Source organism: Diadema antillarum, unplaced genomic scaffold (assembly GCF_040938485.1).
Source record: "Diadema antillarum isolate AM-2024a unplaced genomic scaffold, OU_Dant_1.0 seq00001809_RagTag, whole genome shotgun sequence".
Taxonomy (NCBI): Eukaryota; Metazoa; Echinodermata; class Echinoidea; order Diadematoida; family Diadematidae; genus Diadema; species Diadema antillarum.
In genome coordinates, this window is record NW_027272484.1 from 196,412 (window position 1) to 215,346 (window position 18,935).

Below are 18,935 nucleotides of genomic sequence, written 5' to 3' on the forward strand. Positions count from 1 at the left end.
CAGGTTATTTTGTGAAAAAAAAGGTTGAAAATTCATGTTTTTCTCCATATCTCGCAAATGGTTCAAGGTATCTTCATGGAACTTAGTATATATGCTTTTTCCAATGGGCAGTGATTATCTAGGGAAGTTGGGGGTCATGGTTCAAAGGTCAGGGGTCAAAGGTCAAGGTCAACTCCTCAAAATATCACTACTTTCCTTATATTTATGCAATGCCTGAAGGTTTTTTTTTTTTTTTTTTAACTTGATGTATACATGTATTACCCAATATATATTCTGTGGGAAGTTTCTTGCCAAAAGGTCAAAGGTCAAAAGGTCAAGGTCAAGTAAAAGTGCTGAATTGCACTTTTTCCTCCATATCTCAAAAGTAACTCAAGGTATCATTATGAAACTTACATATTAATGCATGTTCAACCTAACAGTGATTCTCTTTGGAACTGTGAGGTCAAAGGTCAAAGGCCAGGTTTAGATAATGCTATTTTCCCATTTGATACTGAAATTATACTTTTTCTCAATACCTTGAAAATTACTCAATGCATAAACTTATAAAAGGGTCAAAAGTCAAGTAAAAATCATCAGTTCCCCAAATACCTGCACTCTGACATTTTAATCATTCATCCAATTGAACCTAGTTCTAGGAAAGTGAACATTCAGCACATTTGTGTCAAACCTGTCATTTTAATATTTTGCCAATTGTGTGAAACTGTCATCACACATTGTCAAGACATTGTACTATAGACCTATAAGGAGAACCATGCATTATGGCGGAGGCATATCAGTCGCCGTAGCGATATATCTAGTTAGTATCATATTTGAGAACAGAATGCTTGAGGGAGAGCTAAGGACTGCTAAGAATTAAAAGAAGAAGAAGAAGAACTCTTGTCAAACTTACCAGATCTAAGTGTGAGTGTAAGTATTGTGTGTGTGTGTGTGTGTGTGTGTGTGTGTGTGTGTGTATTATGTATACCAGGTATGTATATTATATGTGTGTGTGTTGTTTTAATCAACTCCAAATGCAAGTATATCACTGTCTTGGTTGGTCGCTTATTTGATCATTACATTATACTAGCAGTCTTCAAGTAAAAGCTGTAAAAGTGTATATAGTGGTCAAAGGGTTAGGGCTTTCAAAGTATTTAAACAAAAGAACAACAATGTCTTCATTGAGGTGTTAAAACTAATTAAGGGAATGAGAAAGTTACAACCTTTCTGGGCCCTAAACCACAAGATGTGTGTGTGTGTGTGTAAGATAAAGTGTGTGAAAATGCATCCTTTCCTTTGATTTGTGTAATTTCTGTGAATTTTGTGCCATGCCATGCCATATTCCTAGTGACTGCATTGAATGAGAAGTTGGAAAATAATGGGCAGAAGTTTCATACAAATGGGGTATCAAATAAGAAACTTGTGGAATCTGTTTTGACGTTTTGCATGTTTCATCATTAACATTATAGTGATGCACAACCACACACCAACTTTAGAGGAGGTTTGGAAACACATGATATGAACCAATTTGTGCATTAAAAATTATTGGTAAGATATCACAATGATTGTGCACCAAAGGTACAACATGTAATTTGTGATTTCATATAAAACTGGAAATTAAATCAAGATTTGTGTACAAGTGAAATGGAGACATGATGTGATGTATTTTCCTTAAATTTGCATGTGATGAGAGTGTTTTGTATGACTCATTATACTAGTACTCTGCACTTTTGGGAGCTGCAAAATCAAACCTGAAACAATATACAGTTGAACCTCTCGTATCCGGACAAGTCGGGACCGGGGCTCATCCGGATAAGGGATTTGGCCGGATACGGGAGACTCAATGCTTTATACATGTACATATACATACACATGTACTGATGTTGCCCATTGTAGTACCACATGTAGTAATGTGTATACTGCAACCTTTTCATTGTTACACTCAGTAACAGACCCCAAAATAGGAGTTCATGTTTGCAAGAATGAAATCATTTTCTTTATAAATTCTTGGGATGATTTACCTAAATAATTATTAAGAAATGTATCAAGTATATGTAATTCATGTGTGTTTGTGTAGGAGTTCTCAAGGAGTTGGGAATCCCCCTTTCCTCCCGTAATTATTTTTTAAAAAATTACGGCGAGATTGCGTCCGTATAATAGAGAGATCCGGATAAAGGGAGGCCGGATAAGAGAGGTTCAACTGTATACCTAAACCTTGACTTTTAGGTTTTTATTGACCATGATAAAATATCTGCATTCTTCAGGAAAATTCTAGTGATTGGTCTAGGTATCTAATTATATTTTGTCTCATGCTACGATACTAAAGAAAACAATATCTGTGTATGAATCTTCACAAAAGTAAAACAAAACAAACAAAGCAAACAAACAGACAAAACACAGGAAATGGGACTCATCATCTTACATTCCAAATAAACAATTTATACTCTTTACAGTACAGGTCACTGAACTGAAAAAGTACAGACCATCAATAAATCAACAATTTTATTTCATTAAAAAATCCACAATGTCCATATGTCATTCATTCAAACTGAAAGTATTTCTGTCTTATTGAATATAATTATGAAGAGTTTCTTTCCAAAAGATGTTACATTAACTTTTTCATTAAATTTCCCTTTTCTTTCAGAAAAAAAAAGTACAGTGTCTGTATTCATTTTTAGCAGTGCTGCACAGTAGACTCTTCATTAACCTGTTCCCTGCGGGAACCTGGCGACTTGTGTATGAAGTCAATGCGGATTTCAGAATTTAGTGTAAAATGGGATAAGAGTTGAAATTCTGAGTAAACGGAGAAATCAGGCGATGAAAAATTAGTTTCGTTACAAAAGGATTTAATATCCATTTCTGTTTTGTTACAATAGGTGATAAATCCAGCGGGATCTAATCAGACATCACCGTGCATGTTTGACTTCACTCCCCCTTCCCAGTAATTCCAGATTATAACTAACACCCAGATCACCCAATTATTTCATGATCATTAGTTGTGAGATATTTCATTTCTATGCATTTATCACAAATTCTTTTGAGAGATGAAGAAAACATTACAAATTGTAAAAATAACAGATCACCCCAGAAAAATACACATAGTCACAGAAACTAGTCTCTGAATGAACATGTACATGTTGCACATCACCATGCTAAAAGTTTGGTCCAAAAGGTGATGGATCCACAAAGTCCCTTGGAATATTAATTCAGTGAAGACTCATAGATTTTTCTGAGGCACATGTTCTAACTCCTATCAAATAAATGGAGTACTCCTATGGCACATAAAGTCATTGCATGACACTCTTAGGAGTTGTGAAATAAAAATCCAGGTTTTTGTCCTTGCCATTAAAAGTGGATTTAGCACTTTTTGCAAAAATAAGAAACTCTCCATAAAATACAGTCCTTAAATGAAGTTCCCGATTGTTGTAATGCTGTAGAGGATGGTACTGCTGTTTCATGCAAGTTGTCAGCCCTTTTTATGACAAGTTTTAGTAAAATCCTTGGTTTTGATTGGCTGAGAAGCTCTGGTCACTGATTGTTACTATGGTAATTGTCAGAGAATGAAAACTTGTCAGGGCTGACAACTTTCATAAAATAGTGCCCAGAATTTTAATATTTAATTGCAGAAAACGCTATATATCTCCGAGTCTGCTGATCCAACCTTACGGCTCTGCCCTCTTTGTTGACCAAAAGATCGGTCTGTATCTCGTCGTCGGGGATATGTTCCGCGGAGACGGCGTCTGGCTTCACGGATCCCCTCCCTAGGAGAGCCATAACGTCAAATAAATAAAAGACTCCTCCGGACAGGCGGATCTTTCTGTCTACCCTTTTTGGTGGTCTAGCGCCATCTTTTGACATGTCAGGTCGTTTCGCGTCGTGTCGTGTCGTGCCGTGTCGTGCCGTGTCGTGCTGTGTCGTGTTGTGTTGTGTTGTGTCGTATCGTGTCGTGTCGTATCGTGTAACGCCCTGGTACACGCAGTATATACGGCACACACGGACTCCTACACATTGTGCGAGCGAGCGACCAGCAGTCTGCGCTCCGCTGCGACTGCGCTGCGCTGCTGACAATCCTATGGGTCGCATGCATGTTACAAACGTCACCCTGATGCGCTGCTACACGTACTACAGTACACAACATCTAAGCTGTGTGTGCAGTATTATGTGCGCTTCGTTGGCTGACCAAGTACACTGTACACTACACATTGCATGCAGCTAGCTGTGTGCTGTGTGTGAGCATACTGTACGCAAAGGTGGATTGCATTCTGGCGAAACTACTGCCGAGATGGCCGGCAAATAATCGAACCCATTTTGTACTTTTTAAAGCCGCAAATTACAGTGAACGCATTAACAAAAAGTGGTGACACCTCTACGATACCTCACCTGGATTAGTTTTCGGATTTAAGCAAGGATTTGGTCGCAGAGCAAGCAGCAGAAGGTTTACGAGGCAAGATGATGGACGATGGGTTGGAGACCGTGTACGGCACGGGGGACGAGACAGGCCCTTCGGTGATGTCAGAGAGGGTCCAGGGGATTGCGGCTAGCATCTACCGCGAGTTCGAGCGTATGATCAAAACATACGATGAAGATGTCGTGAAAGACTTGATGCCGCTCGTCGTCAACGTCCTCGAAACACTTGAGAATACAGTCACAGATAACCAGGAGCACGAAGTAGAGCTGGAATTGATAAAGGACGACAACGAACAGCTCATCACACAGTATGAACGGGAGAAACAACTTCGAAAGCAATCGGAACAGGTGGGTGGTTTGAACAAAATGGGCGTGGGTTACCGGTAATACCGGTTGCTAATACATAGCCGGCTGTGATATGATAACAATCACTGCTGCTGTCACGTTGTAGATCTAATAAATGTATAAGTCATGAAGCTGATGAAGGATAGCGAAAGATTGAATTTAACTTTATCCAGTATTTTTTTTTCATGGGCAGATCATAATTGGCATTTTCTATTATATTCATATTCATAAATTTTAGTGTAGACTAACTTATCTGAGTGATAGAACCTATTCCTTTATCCTACATCTATACTTAGTAGAGTCTAATGTTAGACTGTCAAACTGTCAACAGCATGGGCCTACTGTAAGTGTGGTTATGGACCATGGCATTGCAATATTGCATTTTATAACAACAATACAAGTAATGTCTGATGTTAGAAGTTATCAGCACCTGCGCCGAGGTTCGACCTCCCTTGCCAAGGGCAAGGCCAAGGTTTGACCATGCACAAAAGCGTATCGAGACTAGAATGCCATGCCCATACCATCATCCAATGGTCCATAGATTCTATTCTAAGTTTCTAGAATACATGTAGCAGGCGGTCAAATTTTGAATTGCGTTGTGGTTGAATCATGGATTCGGCAATCTATGTCTATATGTTTCAAACAGTATTGTTAACTGACCAGGGAATGTTCCTATAACTTTTTAGTTTTTATTTTTATGTACAGTGTATTGTGTATCCCCATACATGCAGATACTAGAACACCTGGTGTTTATTTACTATGTAGCATCTTTGCTACTGTATTCGTACTCGATTCTTTGTATTTTTGTCCCTGTTGAAGTATCGCTAGATTTTAGTAAAATTTTCCCCCATACCCCAGCCTCAGACAGTGAGAGTGGAAATTTCCACACTTAGTTTGCTGACCTCTCTTTCCGGATTAGACCAGTTCACGGTCAGGTCTACTATTGCAATAATTTGATATTCATGTGGAAGCCATAATCCAATCACAGTTATTATTTATGTGTTTCAAGTTCCATCATCAATATGCATGTCCACCTTTGACCAATGGCGACCTGAGGTTCGCACCTCAACTGGCGCACGTTTGGAACACCACTACGCAACCCTCCGTGCCATGCCATAGAATCATTCGCACTAAGATCTTGCTTGAGTAAATACCGTCATCGTCGTGCTCTGCATCAACTGCTAGCTGAGACGTTTCTACCCAGCTGCTGTTCTCTTCTCGCTACGAAGATCCGGTGTTGTTACTTCGAAGCCCAGCTCAGTTACCGCAGCATGCATGTCACGAACTTTGACCTGTTCATTGGCACACTGCTTGCCTCAAATGTCACTAATATTGGCTTCTTTCGGCACGACTCACTGCTACTGCTGGCCATCTCAACAATTACGTGTAGACTACTGGCACGACTCACCACTGCCAATAATCATCCTGACAACTATCGACACAACATCCACAGGTGATTCGCTGTCCTGTCAAACAACTGTTGATAGCTGACATCGTCATCGTTATTATCATCATCTCATTTACCTCCACACGGCTCTCCAGCACCTCTTCAAGCCTCCGAGATTTTCCCTGCAACGAGCCGCTTCGACCACAAGCCTCAACGCGGCATTGACACATCTCGTCAAGCTCCCTTTTCATCATCCCGAATCGCATCGTCCACGTTCCACTGGCAACCAGTTGTCTTCGTCAATCACGATAGCCGGACCTTGTCTGAGCATGTCAATCGCATGCGATAAAAAGACCTGGCCACCCATGGACTTCTCCTTAGACATTCATTTCGCCTTGTGATTACATGTACCAGTACTTTGTATGCCTGTCAGTGTCACGTAAGCATCATTTTGCTGCCCATCCACATGCTCTGGGGGGTGTTTCATCAACGTTTGTCAGCGCTGACAACTTGAATCACCGTAGTAAGAGTCAGTGACCAGAGCATCTCAGCCAATCAAAACCAAGGATTTGGCTGAAATTGTCAGCGCTGACAAACGTTGATGAAACACCCCCCCCCCCCTGATGTCCATTTTATGTAAATTCTGTCCTGTCATGTAGCTACATCACAATATCACATGCAATCTTGCTATTGTGTAGAGTCAATTTAATTCATAATAAAACATCTGAAAGGGAATAGACAGTATTCTTGTATAAATCATTAGTGTAGAATCTAAATGTCAATCCGCGTAGTTTTTAAGAAAAATAAAAAGATAGGAGTTTGGTCAACAACTTTCGCACATGCAACCTAAACAAACACAAGCATTCACCCTTCACACTCATTTATTCATTTTATACTGAAAAACCAAATATATCCTAAAACTACATGAGGCATAAATTATTGATGTGTGTTTTTGGTTTCTACAACATAAAAGTACAATTGAACACTAGGCCATGAGTGGAACCTTTGACTGCGGGGCAACCTGGCCAGGCAAATGATAATAAAATAAAGCCATTTTTAAAAACGATCAGCAGCAGTGGGCCACTGCACTTGTCTGAGATGTGCCTGTTTTGATTTTAGTACACTGGTTGCTTGTTTTGATCTCATTTTTTTTCTCATACTGTATGTGCTCTTGTCTGTACACATTAATGCTTTCTGCAGCTTTGTGCACCAGTGATTTTCTGGAAATGTAAAAATGTACCTTTATATATAATCATTTTTGTACAGTGTACACTTTCCTCTGTGTGGCTTCTTGTGTTGAAGACTTGTTCATTCTGGATTTTTTTTTTCTATATTGAGGTTGGATAATTTTGATAATTTTGCAGTAAACCAATACTTGTGAGTTAAATGCCTACACAACTCGGCCATGCTAATGCACACTCTGATATTGCCATTAGGAAAGCAAAAGAAAAGAAAAAGAAGAAATGGCTGTACTGAGACTGTACCTGTACTGTAACTGTACGTGAGACTTTCTACCGTAATTCTTATTTGGTTTTTTTTTAGTACATGATGTTAGACATGTTTTTTGAGTGTTTCATGTAAAGCGCTATTGTGAGCATTGCTACATGTATGACAAGGCTGCACACTGGCACAGGTCCGACGGTCCCTGACCAGTAGAAATCACTGTCGGACCAGCAACTTTTTCAGGTATGAACCAATAAAATATGGACAAACTAAGTACCTACTGGTCCGATAGACAGGTAGGACCAGTAGAAAAAGTGGGTTGGTGTGCAGCCCTGCCTGGCTATGATGCTGTCAACTTCCTGTCTACATACATTGTATGCCTTATTAAGTATCACTGCATCAATAGTGACCTTCTTGCAGGAAACCTCATACAGTAGGCTTGAGGTCACACATACAATGTCAGAGACTCCAACCCCAAACACCTTCTGATCTGGAGAATTTCCCGCCTGAAACCCCTAGCAAACGGGAGACTCCAAGTTTATGTGTGCGAAGCGCGAAGTTCCTAGGGTTATAGATGCTCTCTGGTGCTATCTAAGGCTTATTTTTTTCAACATACGATAGAAATAAGTAAGAAATCCTTTCCAACGGGAGACATTGAGCCAGGGCGGGAGAAATTAAATCTCAAACGGGAGAACGGGAGATTTTGCAAAAATGGGTTTTCGGCGGGAGATCTCCCGTCGAAAACGGGAGAGTTGGAGTCTCTGCAATGTAGTGTGCATAATGAGTGATACATGTTGTACAGCTGTACATTGTGTAGGTTCCCCCTCCATTCCTCCCAACACACTAGAATTTATGGTCATTGTTTATCTAAATATGCTGTTGGTTTTTTAGAAGACAGTGCATGAATGATATGTATTGTATGTATGTGTACAGTACTGTATAATGTACATTATATGTCAAATGACTTTGGTGCAACCCTATTCAAACGGAGCATTTGTGTGCTTATGAAAAGAAATGTCTCAGAGCACATAGTCATTCAATTAGCAAATTCTTTTATAATATTTCCACTGTATATTAAACAGGCACAGCAGCCATGGGCCATTACCATCAACCATCATGATTTAGAAAATGACTCTTACCCTTTGCTTTACAATTGTGTACATGATGAATATGGCCACATTCCATGAATCAAATTATCATTTGTACACTGTAGCAATCCTGCTCTCACTGTGTAGAAGAAAGGTCAAATCTGTTGATCATTAGAAAGCATTATAAATACTGAAGTACCATTTCCACAGAACTTGCTCATTGATTCCATTGAATACACAGTATACAGTGTACTTGAGTATCACAGAGAGAGAGAGAGAGAGGGGGAGAGAGTTTTAGCATGAGTCATTCCTATACAGGGCTTGTAGTCTGCTGTCTGTGGCTTGCCGCGTGTTGCTCCATGTTTATCATCACATGACACAATCGTTTGTTTTTTTTTAATGCAGAGCGCTGGCACCACGTCCTTGTTTTATTATATCTAGCATGGTTAATCCAAACTTCATGATCAATGTTCAAATGGCATGTGTACAATACAATGTACATGGACATGTGCCTGCATGAAGTCTGCAGGGGAATATGTATTGTACAAACTATTGTACAAATTTGTACGTGTATTTATATGTACAGTCTACACACTGCACCTACAGTGTATCAAATGGTAAATTCATATTCTGTGAACGGAGTGAAACAGGCAAAAAATCAGGTGACTGTGAGCATTGTCAGGCAAATATTTGTAGAAGGCTGTGTGTAATCATTTGAATGATCATTGTATTGTTCAATGATTGAATTATGTACATGTATATTTGTTCTTTTTAAGATGTTCTTTCCATTTGCTTGTAAAGTTACAGTACAGTACAATGTTACATAATACATTAATTTGTTTTGCAGCGATTGTACACTTTGTACACTTGTCCCTGTCAGTGCTTCACATTTGCAGTTTGTCTTTTCTTTAGTCTATGTTTGTACAAATGTACATGTACGCTGTATGTGTGTGTGAGTGTGTGTCTATATAATGTGTGTGTGTACAAACTGTATGTGTGTGTTTGGCTTTCAGTAGGAAAAAAAATACACCTCAGGGTACATTTGTATTTTCATGGCAGCATTTGATGCTTCCCCTGATACTGCAACAAACAAAAAGTCTTCAAGCTGCATCAAACAAAAAGTCTTCAAGCTGCATAAGAAGAAAACAATGGATTCTTAGAATAAATGTAGATTGCATTAATTACCACAATTATATTGTACTACATAGGCCTACATCCCTTGTAATGAAAGTCCAGGTACTGTACGATGCACAACCCTACGATGTACATTGGCAGTGCTCATGCTATCCTGCTACAGTCAGAATGTGTCACACTCACACTGTGATCTATGCAAGAACTTGAACATTCCTCCCACGAGGTACAAAAATGAGTGCATGATTGTGACAAAAGGAAGCCCTGAGTGATTTCAAGTACAAGTACATTGTACTCTGTGGTTGTAATGAACTTGTCACGAGGTGTGCTGTTAATGCCAGCTTCAATGAAGACTTCCTTTCCCGGTGAATGACAGTGTGTATGAAGGTAGCCTCATCGCTCTTCCTGCAGTGTGCATGGATATCCCATATTATCACAATCAGAGGTCGCTAAGATCGTGGGTTACCATGCACCCATGCCATATGCTGTGACCTTGAAGAGAAATTAGTGCTGCTTTGAGTTAATTGCAATGTCCATGTGATAGTATAGAGTGTGTGTAAAGTACAGCTGTATTTATGCTGTATCAATACAAAGGTGAATTGAGACTCAGTTTGACTACAACACGTGTATATAGACCTACATGGGTAATATGCAGTCTATACAGTGTAGGTAACTTATGTTTTAAAAAGAATAGACATCACCTGACTCTCCATGTTCCCATGAATAGTCAATACCCGTCTAAAAATGTATGGGGATCGAGCCTTCTCTTCTGTTGCGCCACGTCTGTGGAACTCTCTACCAGTCCAGCTTCGGCATTGCAGCAGCCTCAATACATGTACCTTCAAGTCTGAACTGAAGACTTACCTTTTCCAGCAACTTTGTGAATGATGTGTGACACTTTGTGGGAGCTGGGCACCTTTGAATGTTTCTACAGATACAACTGTAAATGGGCTATTAATATACAATTGCATGCTGTTTCATCATCATCATCGTCATCCTTTATCATCACCTTCATGTATTGGCAAAAAAAAACAAAACAAAAACAAAACAAAAAGGATTTGTGACAAGGAGGCCCTCATCATCTTGAAACAAGGCTCACTATCATTTCACATAGCAGATGTACATTTTTGTAGTGTACAATGTACATACTGTACAATGCACACTGTACATAAAATGTTCCCTTCTGAAACAGTCTCACTCTGTGTAGAAAGGTTTTGGCCATGTGCCCATTGCCTGCAAGGTCTTTTACGGATAATAATTTTATATTCAGACACTAATTGAACTTGAAAGAAGGGCAGTGTTTTGCATTCTAAGGCTTTTCATTCCATCTGCATTCTCATACAGCTTGAGGCTGTGCATAATAAGGTCAGTGGGAAAGATGCCATCTTATTCTTATGCACCATGTTTTATGATCAAACAATGATTAGAATAAAATTATAGAATTACGCACTAGTACTTTAAATTAATGTCATGAATCCTGTCTGTCCCCCTACGAAGTGTAGATGTGCAAACGTAATTCACTGAAATGTGACTGAAAACAAATTTGTAATTCGATTATGGCTCTTGTTGTAATGTATCAATTATGATGTACAGTATACAATACACTTGTTTAACTTTGTGCATATATATGAAAGGTCCCCTGAAAATGTAATCTCTTTGTCTGTAACCTACACTGAGACAGCATGGAATCAGAAAGAATGCCTGCCACTTAGAATCCAGGACAGATAGTTCATATTTTTCAAATACTTTAAGTTCATGAAATGAGGATATTAATTATTCATTGCCATACCATTTTACTATACATTTTGTATGCCATCTTCAGTGGGATTATGGTCTCTCAAGTTTATCTTGTTTACATGAATGATAAAGGGCAAGATATTTAATACACTATTATTTCCATGGTACACTGTAAGTTGAGTGCTAACATGTACGTAATTCAGTATGATGATCACTGTGATAAAGTCAATGCATGAATGTGCCCACAATGACACATGTTTCTGTGTACATGTATAACTGTATGTGCACTACAATGTATGTTGTGATTGCCATGTCTGTCGACGCTGCAGGGAGAAACATTGTAATGAACATGCCAGGCCTATCGTGTTAGTGGAGCAGTAATGAGGCCCCAGTAGCACAAATGGTTCCTCCCCAATAACCAGTCTACATTGTGCTTTATGCACCTCCACCGTATCTGCAGTTAAATGCATTGTGCCCATACAAGTACATTACAGGTGGCAGATTGTTCTGATACAATACATCTATCTAGAGCACAAATTTAATGATCATATGTGTCTTTTAAAGGTGACGTTGTGTACAGTTGTCCACAATTCAAACGGATAAATGGGTGATAACATTATACTTCTGCTGCTATTTTCTACATTGAAAATATGTACACTAGATGTTTGTAATTTACGAGCCTGTACAATTGTATGTGCCAGAGTAGTGCTAGGTTGCCAAACACCATACAGTGCACTCTGAGAGTTCTTGAACAGTGAAAGGAAAACATGGTACCAGTATAAAACGATAAATTGTGACTGTAAACATCTTATTAAAAAATCAAAAGTTATTGCTCTCTTAATTGTAATGACAGTAAATTCTGACAATGTTAATATCTTGTAGGTTTTTTTAATTCATTTCCCATCTTGAGGTACAATTGTTACACCAGAATTCTCATTCATAACATGCAAATCCAATCACATTGTACAAATGTAAGTACCAGTACTCAGCTGCTCATTAAAGGACAAGTTCACCTTCATAAACATAAGGATTGAGAGAATGCAACAATGTTAGTAGAACACATCAGTGAAAGTTTGAGGAAAATTGGACAATCGATGCAAAAGTTATGAATTTTTAAAATTTTTGTGTTGGAACCGCTGGATGAGGAGACTACTAGAGCTTGTGAGTCATATGCGTACAACAGTATAAAGAAAATATAAAGAAAATTCAACATATTTTCACTTTTTTCACATAATGAAAGAGCACTTGACTTGGCTCTTTCTAAAGGCAGGGGGAATAATATTACCCATAACATTTGTCGGTAACGAGTCGGGGGAATGTGAACTTTTTTCATAAGATGAAATTTTGTGAAATTCTCTTTATATTTTCCTTATATTGTTGTACGCATGTGACATCTAAGTTATTCACACACTGCAGTAGTCTTCTCATCCAGCAGTTACTGCACAAAAACTTCAAAAATTCATAACTTTTGAACGGATTGTCCGATTTTCCTCAAACTTTCAATGATGTGTTCTACTAATATTGCTACATTCTCTCAATCCTTATGTTTATGAAGGTGAACTTGTCCTTTAATTGAGTAGCCCCACTGAGTATCACACACATCATTTCTCCTTGTTTGTTTTTTTCTTTGGTTTTTTTTTTTTTCAGTGCACAATGATTTTCCAGCCTAATGACTGTACAGTGTATTATGGCTGATGTAGAGTACATTGTAGGTGTATGCAGCAAAATGAATGTGAACTTTGTCCAGTGAGTTGAGTTGTTTACCAATACACACAGACCACATTGTAACTTTTGTTTGATGAATTATTTCAAAATGTATGTAACATTGTATAGAGCAATAGCAGCTTGAGCATATACTGTATCTTGCTTATCCAGCAATATCACTTTTAATTTCAATTCCGACATTGCAAGATAACCGAGGTTGCACTGTACTCAGCCTGAAGTGCAACTAAATAGTACAAGTAGTACTAGTGTCCCCAACAAATAAACAAAACTACAATGTACAGTTGTATGTGATTCTTCTGCTCTTTGATGATTCTGTGATAAATGGGGTGTCTGATTTGATGCATGCTGCAGTGTTCATTTTAACATTGATAAAAAAATCAAATTATTGTTGTATTTAAACCTCACAAGATTTCATGATTGATGCACAAAATACACATGTAGGTATTTATGTGATGCAACCCCCCCCCCCCCCAAAAAAAAAGAAGCTTCTACATTGTACTTTTGTCAGTAGCAGGAGAGGACATCTTAGCCCAATACTGGCACCAATAAATCCACATCCACCACCGCAACAGATTTCGTACGCCACAGAAGGAAATTTCATCAGCTATTAGTTGCCCCGACATGGAACATCTCTCATTCCTGTTTGGATTGCACATCCGTGCACAAGAGCGTGTCGCTTGGAAAACACAACTACGTCGCATTAATGCGGCCCCTTTGGGGGCAGATCAGAGATATTAAATGATATCTCAGGAATGCAGGGAAAGATCGACTGTTCCCCCACCACTGCTACACCACGCAGATGATGCTTACATGTACTTGATGCTTAATACTGATGTCAAATTTACCCCCCCCCCCCCCCCCCCAGCCTTCATCAAATTTTGCAGTGATTATCACAACATCTTGTCTGCTGTGGATGAAACTGGTCTGCGATGCATCTCGTTAACTCATGTTGAATCACTACCATGTCCATGCTGGTTAGACGGTGTCGTCATCTTCGTCCAAATAGCACAAGCGGTATATAGCAAATTAGAAGCCAGTCCTCTGGGCAATGATGGGTTATATTACACAGTATCTTGCGACATCCTAGAAGCACACGTGTTGTTAACTTCATTATTATCTTTTACTCTGTCTCAGTATTCCCCAAATCAGGAAGTTTGAATAAGAGGAATGCATTCAACCAGAAACAAAAAAGAAACAAAACAACCACAATAGAAAACTGCTCAAGGATAAATTTTTGATGCCTATTTTTACCTGTTCTGTCTTCATACCACAAACAAATGGTATAAAATCATTGTGTATCTCAAGACAGTAGTAGCAGTCATATGACCAAATGGATTAAAACTGAAACAGCATTAACCATCGTATGCAATGCATTTAAACTTTTATGAGTTCTGATCGTTCACACTTATCCAGTTTGTGCATGTACTGTAAGTGAAAGGCTGTTTAATACAGCAATAATCACAGTCTCATGGTATTAACTAAGAGATATACTTCCGTGAAGCTTCAGTGTACAATTATGGTTATACAGTTGCACACTGTTATCATTTACAAATGATTGTACTAGACTACTACCATCCATATGGCAATAATAGAATGGTAAAAATTCCACAGAGAATACATACTGTACAATTTGTAAGTCATGTTGTAGCCCTTTCGCAAATTGGCAAAAACAAAAACCTTGGGAAATATTCAGCCTAAACAGTAATTAATGTCATATCATGTGTTTGTAAGTTTTTTTTTTTTATTCATGTATGTGTTTGTAAGTTATTCACCCCAGCATTGTTTGGCTGTTGCCATAATTGTATAACAAGTAGCTTGGTTCCAGTTCTCTTGAAATTTCCCAGACATTTCCCAGACAAAACATGAAATATTCCCACTCATGTCACACAATGTACCTTACTCGCAAATATTGACGGGTAGCATCAGGTTTGTGCTTCAACAGACTTTCTATCAAAGCATCTCAAGTCTGTACTCTTTCAATGATTTGTACAATCTCTTTTGGTTTTCTCGATTCTGTGCCACATGCAGAAATTCCTCGAGTACGAAGATGCCAACGATCAGGAAAAGCGCCTCCTACAGGCCCGAGTGGACCAGCTGGAGATGAGCCAGAAGCAGACGACACTGAAGCTGAAGAACTACAATGACCAGAGTGAGTAGCCTTCTGTTACACCTTACACCAGGCTTATGTGTATGTACCTCTGAATAACACCTTTCCCAAGGCTTGTGTGTATACTCTAAATGACACCTTACACCAGGCTTGTGTGTACAAATTTGTATACAATGTACCTCTGAATGCGTGTGTGTGGAACCCAAGAAGTAAAGGTGTAGGGGGTGTGTAAAACCCCTCTTGGTGAGCAGTGGTCTTTGCCTTTGTGTCCAGAGGGATATCATACTTTCTCCCTTTATTTTTAAAATCCCCTTTTCACCATTCTATATCTGGGTTTACATGTATGTATAATAGCAAGTCTGATTTTTGCTCATCTAGACTTCCCAACAATTGCGTGAGTGGTTGAATTTGCAATTATGAGTATTGGTAGACATTGTAGCAATATAAAGAGAAATATACCGAGAAATGTATGTACGTTAAATACGTATGTGTGCATGTCACACTCATGTCCAGATCAGAGTTCATATCACCCAACTTGCAAAAGTCTTGAAAATTAAAACCCCACAAATTGCATGGCTTCAACATACAGTAAATCACTTGGTAAATGGCATAGTATGTGTGTATGTGTATGTGTGTGTGCGTTTGTATGTTTGTATACATGTAATGTGTGATGCAAAGTCATCACATTCCACCATCAAAATCAAAAGTGAGACCAGTAAATGTGCAGTATTGAATCTCGATATACAGTATGTCGAGAAATTAATCCCCCCCAAAAAAAATAAAAAAAATAAAAAAAATAAAGCCTGTCTGTAATGAGGTTCCTGGTCTCACATGTCATTATTTATTGTTTTTCCTTCATTTTGCCATACACCTCTGTGTATTCTTTGCTGAGGCTGATTGGAGTATCTGATAATAATGCAGCATTATTCCATCAATCATGGTACTTACATTGTACATACATGGTTACATGTGATTCAGTGAGAGATCTAAGCTGTACATGTATATTGTAGCCAAACTCTTCAGTGGTTTGTTTTCATTTTAATTCTCCTTAGTATTCACTTCTCTAGTAGACACTGTTTTCAAAGTTATATTTCCAACTCACCAGGTAGCTTGATTACAGAATAAGAAATCAAAATTAATTTCATATTCAATTTTTTCTTTTAAATAACATCTGAAGAGTTTGTTTGCAAAAACCGATAAGTCCATATTTGCCAAATGGAGACATTTGCGAATAAAGGTCAAGAAAAAAAAAAAAGAGAATACTAAGAAAAATTTTGCTTCTTTTGACCATAACTTCAAAAATGTACCTTTATATGTAATGAGCAATATATCATTTAAAAGGTATTATTTTGTACTTTATGACAGATACCGTAACTCAAAATCTTCAAAAATGGACTTATCGGTTTTTGCGAACAAACTCTTCATCTGTTGATATTCCAAATGACAAAAATAACATATCATCATTTCATATTCAAGTTGATACCAGTGATGAAGCAAAATAAAACAGATGGCATAAGAAGTTTTTGAAAATAATATTTAAAAAAACAAAAAAATATAAAAATTTGACATGTTTTTCCTAGAAGAGGTATATCAGCTAAAGTCACCATGCAAATGAAATAAAAAAACTGAATGAAGGTTATTTCCTTTGACTTTTGATTCTTCTGGTAATGTCAACTTGAACACAGAGTAGAGTTTTGCTTTCATTTACGCTGCTGTTGCTGGCACACTAGGTAGTCATGATGCAAAACCGCAGAATGTTCATTATAAGCCTAACAACACCATATGATAGCCGGAAAAGATACTCCCCAAAGCCTGGAGACAAGACTAACCCACCCAATAGAGGCTCTTAGTGGGACAAGTGTGTATCATTCATAGCAGAGACTTCTTTAATCCATCATTGAAGGGCACAAAATTTTGTCCATAATTAATTGCCATGTACACACAATGCGATCCATTAGAACTGTCAGTGCCAAGGCAATTGTAGATTTGTTATCGAACATTATTACCAAATATCATACTGCTTGCATCGCTGTACAGTATATTATACTCTGTGAATGTGGTATATTTTGCCACATTTTTATTTTCACAAATTTTGCGAGTTGATTGATATTCGCTGTTGAATTGTCTCCAAGGTGGGAAATCACCAAATGTTCATCTGGAAAGGAACAGTAAAAAACCTGCTCCAAGGTCCAACCCCCCGTGCCAAAATTTTACCACTCGCAAAAGCATAGGTTTCTACATTTCTAGCAGGCAGTCAAATTTTGGATGGCGTTATGGTCGAAATCATGGGTGGCTTCCTTTACTTTTAAACATATTCCTCAGGTGGTTCTCGCTTCTGAATTTAACTACTCGCAAAGTCATCTTATAAGTCCCAATCCGTAAAATACATTGTACATGAATGATATTCGCTGTATGTACAGCAATTGGTTATAATGCCATACTGTAGTAATCTTTTTAATAGTTGAAGTACACATGTTTGAAATGTACAATCTAATGCCAGTTGAACTAGAACCTAAAAACAAAAATAAACAATTGACTCCATTTTAATCCAGTAGTGAAGTCCAGTTGATCATCAGACGTCTGTAGCATGATTAGTAACTCTCATATCACTGACTCGTATTCAAACAATGTATTTAAATCATTACTGTTGATTTTTACTGATTTGATTTTTATTTGTGATTTCATTTTTTAAAAGTTATTGGATTGATGAGAAAGTGAGGCTATGCATTTACTGCAGCAGGGCAGTAAATTTCTATACTGTAGCTGTGTAAATTGCAGTGATGTAGAGAAAGTTCTAGGTCATTTGTTTTGTTAACCCGTTGAAGACGAGTCCCGAGTGTAATTGGGCAAGTGTCTATGGGAAATGCGTGTTGTAGCAAAATCAGCCCGTCCTCAACGGGTTAATATATCTACACATACTGGAAGACATTGCTGAATACTCAGTTTAGGTGGTTTGTTTTCATACTTCTCATGTCACAGTGTTGTGACACATACAATTTACACACACCCATGCATGCTACAGATTCTCTGAAAATCACCAGAAATTTGCTCTTCTTAGATTGGATGACACTCATGTTCTGTATTTTGTGTGACAGAACTAGGCTAGTCCCAGCCAATTATACATCAGCAGGCCTAATCATATGATCAAGGACTATAAAGAGATGGTAACGCTTGTTGAAGCCGCAACTTGATATCAGATGTGACTGGATGCATATTGCTTCCACGCCATGCAGACTTTTCCTGCTGCTGTGCCCTACTTTGGCGGACATGTGCATTGCTTGTATGCTGTATGTTTGGTGGCATTTAGGTGGTATTTGATTTTGCAAACCAGGTGATTTATTCTACAGTTAGCTGTCCTTCATGCCAGAAAGTGGTACACTGTATCTCGGGTATAATGAAATTAAATAAAATGATAATAAAATATGCTCACATATTTTGCTCATTTTCACTTGTATTTTAGCAACACTTGTTAAAAGGAAAAAGTGTAAGGTACATAGTGTATTTGAGGAGGTTCTCTTTTTAGGCAAAAGTTACAGTGAATGACAACAGTGCAAATATCTACAATTGTTCAAAGGTGATGAAATGTTTT

At 38.2% G+C, this 18,935-nt stretch overlaps 1 protein-coding gene across 1 annotated transcript; it reads left to right on the forward strand.

Annotated features, from left to right (window-relative positions):
• Positions 1-4,197: 4,197 nt before the first annotated feature.
• LOC139712466 (C-Jun-amino-terminal kinase-interacting protein 3-like) lies at positions 4,198-15,396 on the forward strand. The gene is made up of 2 exons (XM_071624282.1): positions 4,198-4,731; positions 15,268-15,396. Exons 1-2 carry the CDS (start codon positions 4,426-4,428, stop codon positions 15,394-15,396), a joined length of 435 nt encoding a protein of 144 aa, XP_071480383.1. The 5' UTR covers positions 4,198-4,425.
• Positions 15,397-18,935: the final 3,539 nt, after the last annotated feature.

Excerpts from the sequence above, each read along its gene's own strand:
- LOC139712466 (XM_071624282.1), top strand. The coding sequence starts at position 4,426 with ATGATGGACGATGGGTTGGAGACCGTGTACGGCACGGGGGACGAGACA. Across the intron at positions 4,732-15,267 it reads TTCGAAAGCAATCGGAACAG|AAATTCCTCGAGTACGAAGA; the intron begins GTGGGTGGTTTG and ends TGCCACATGCAG.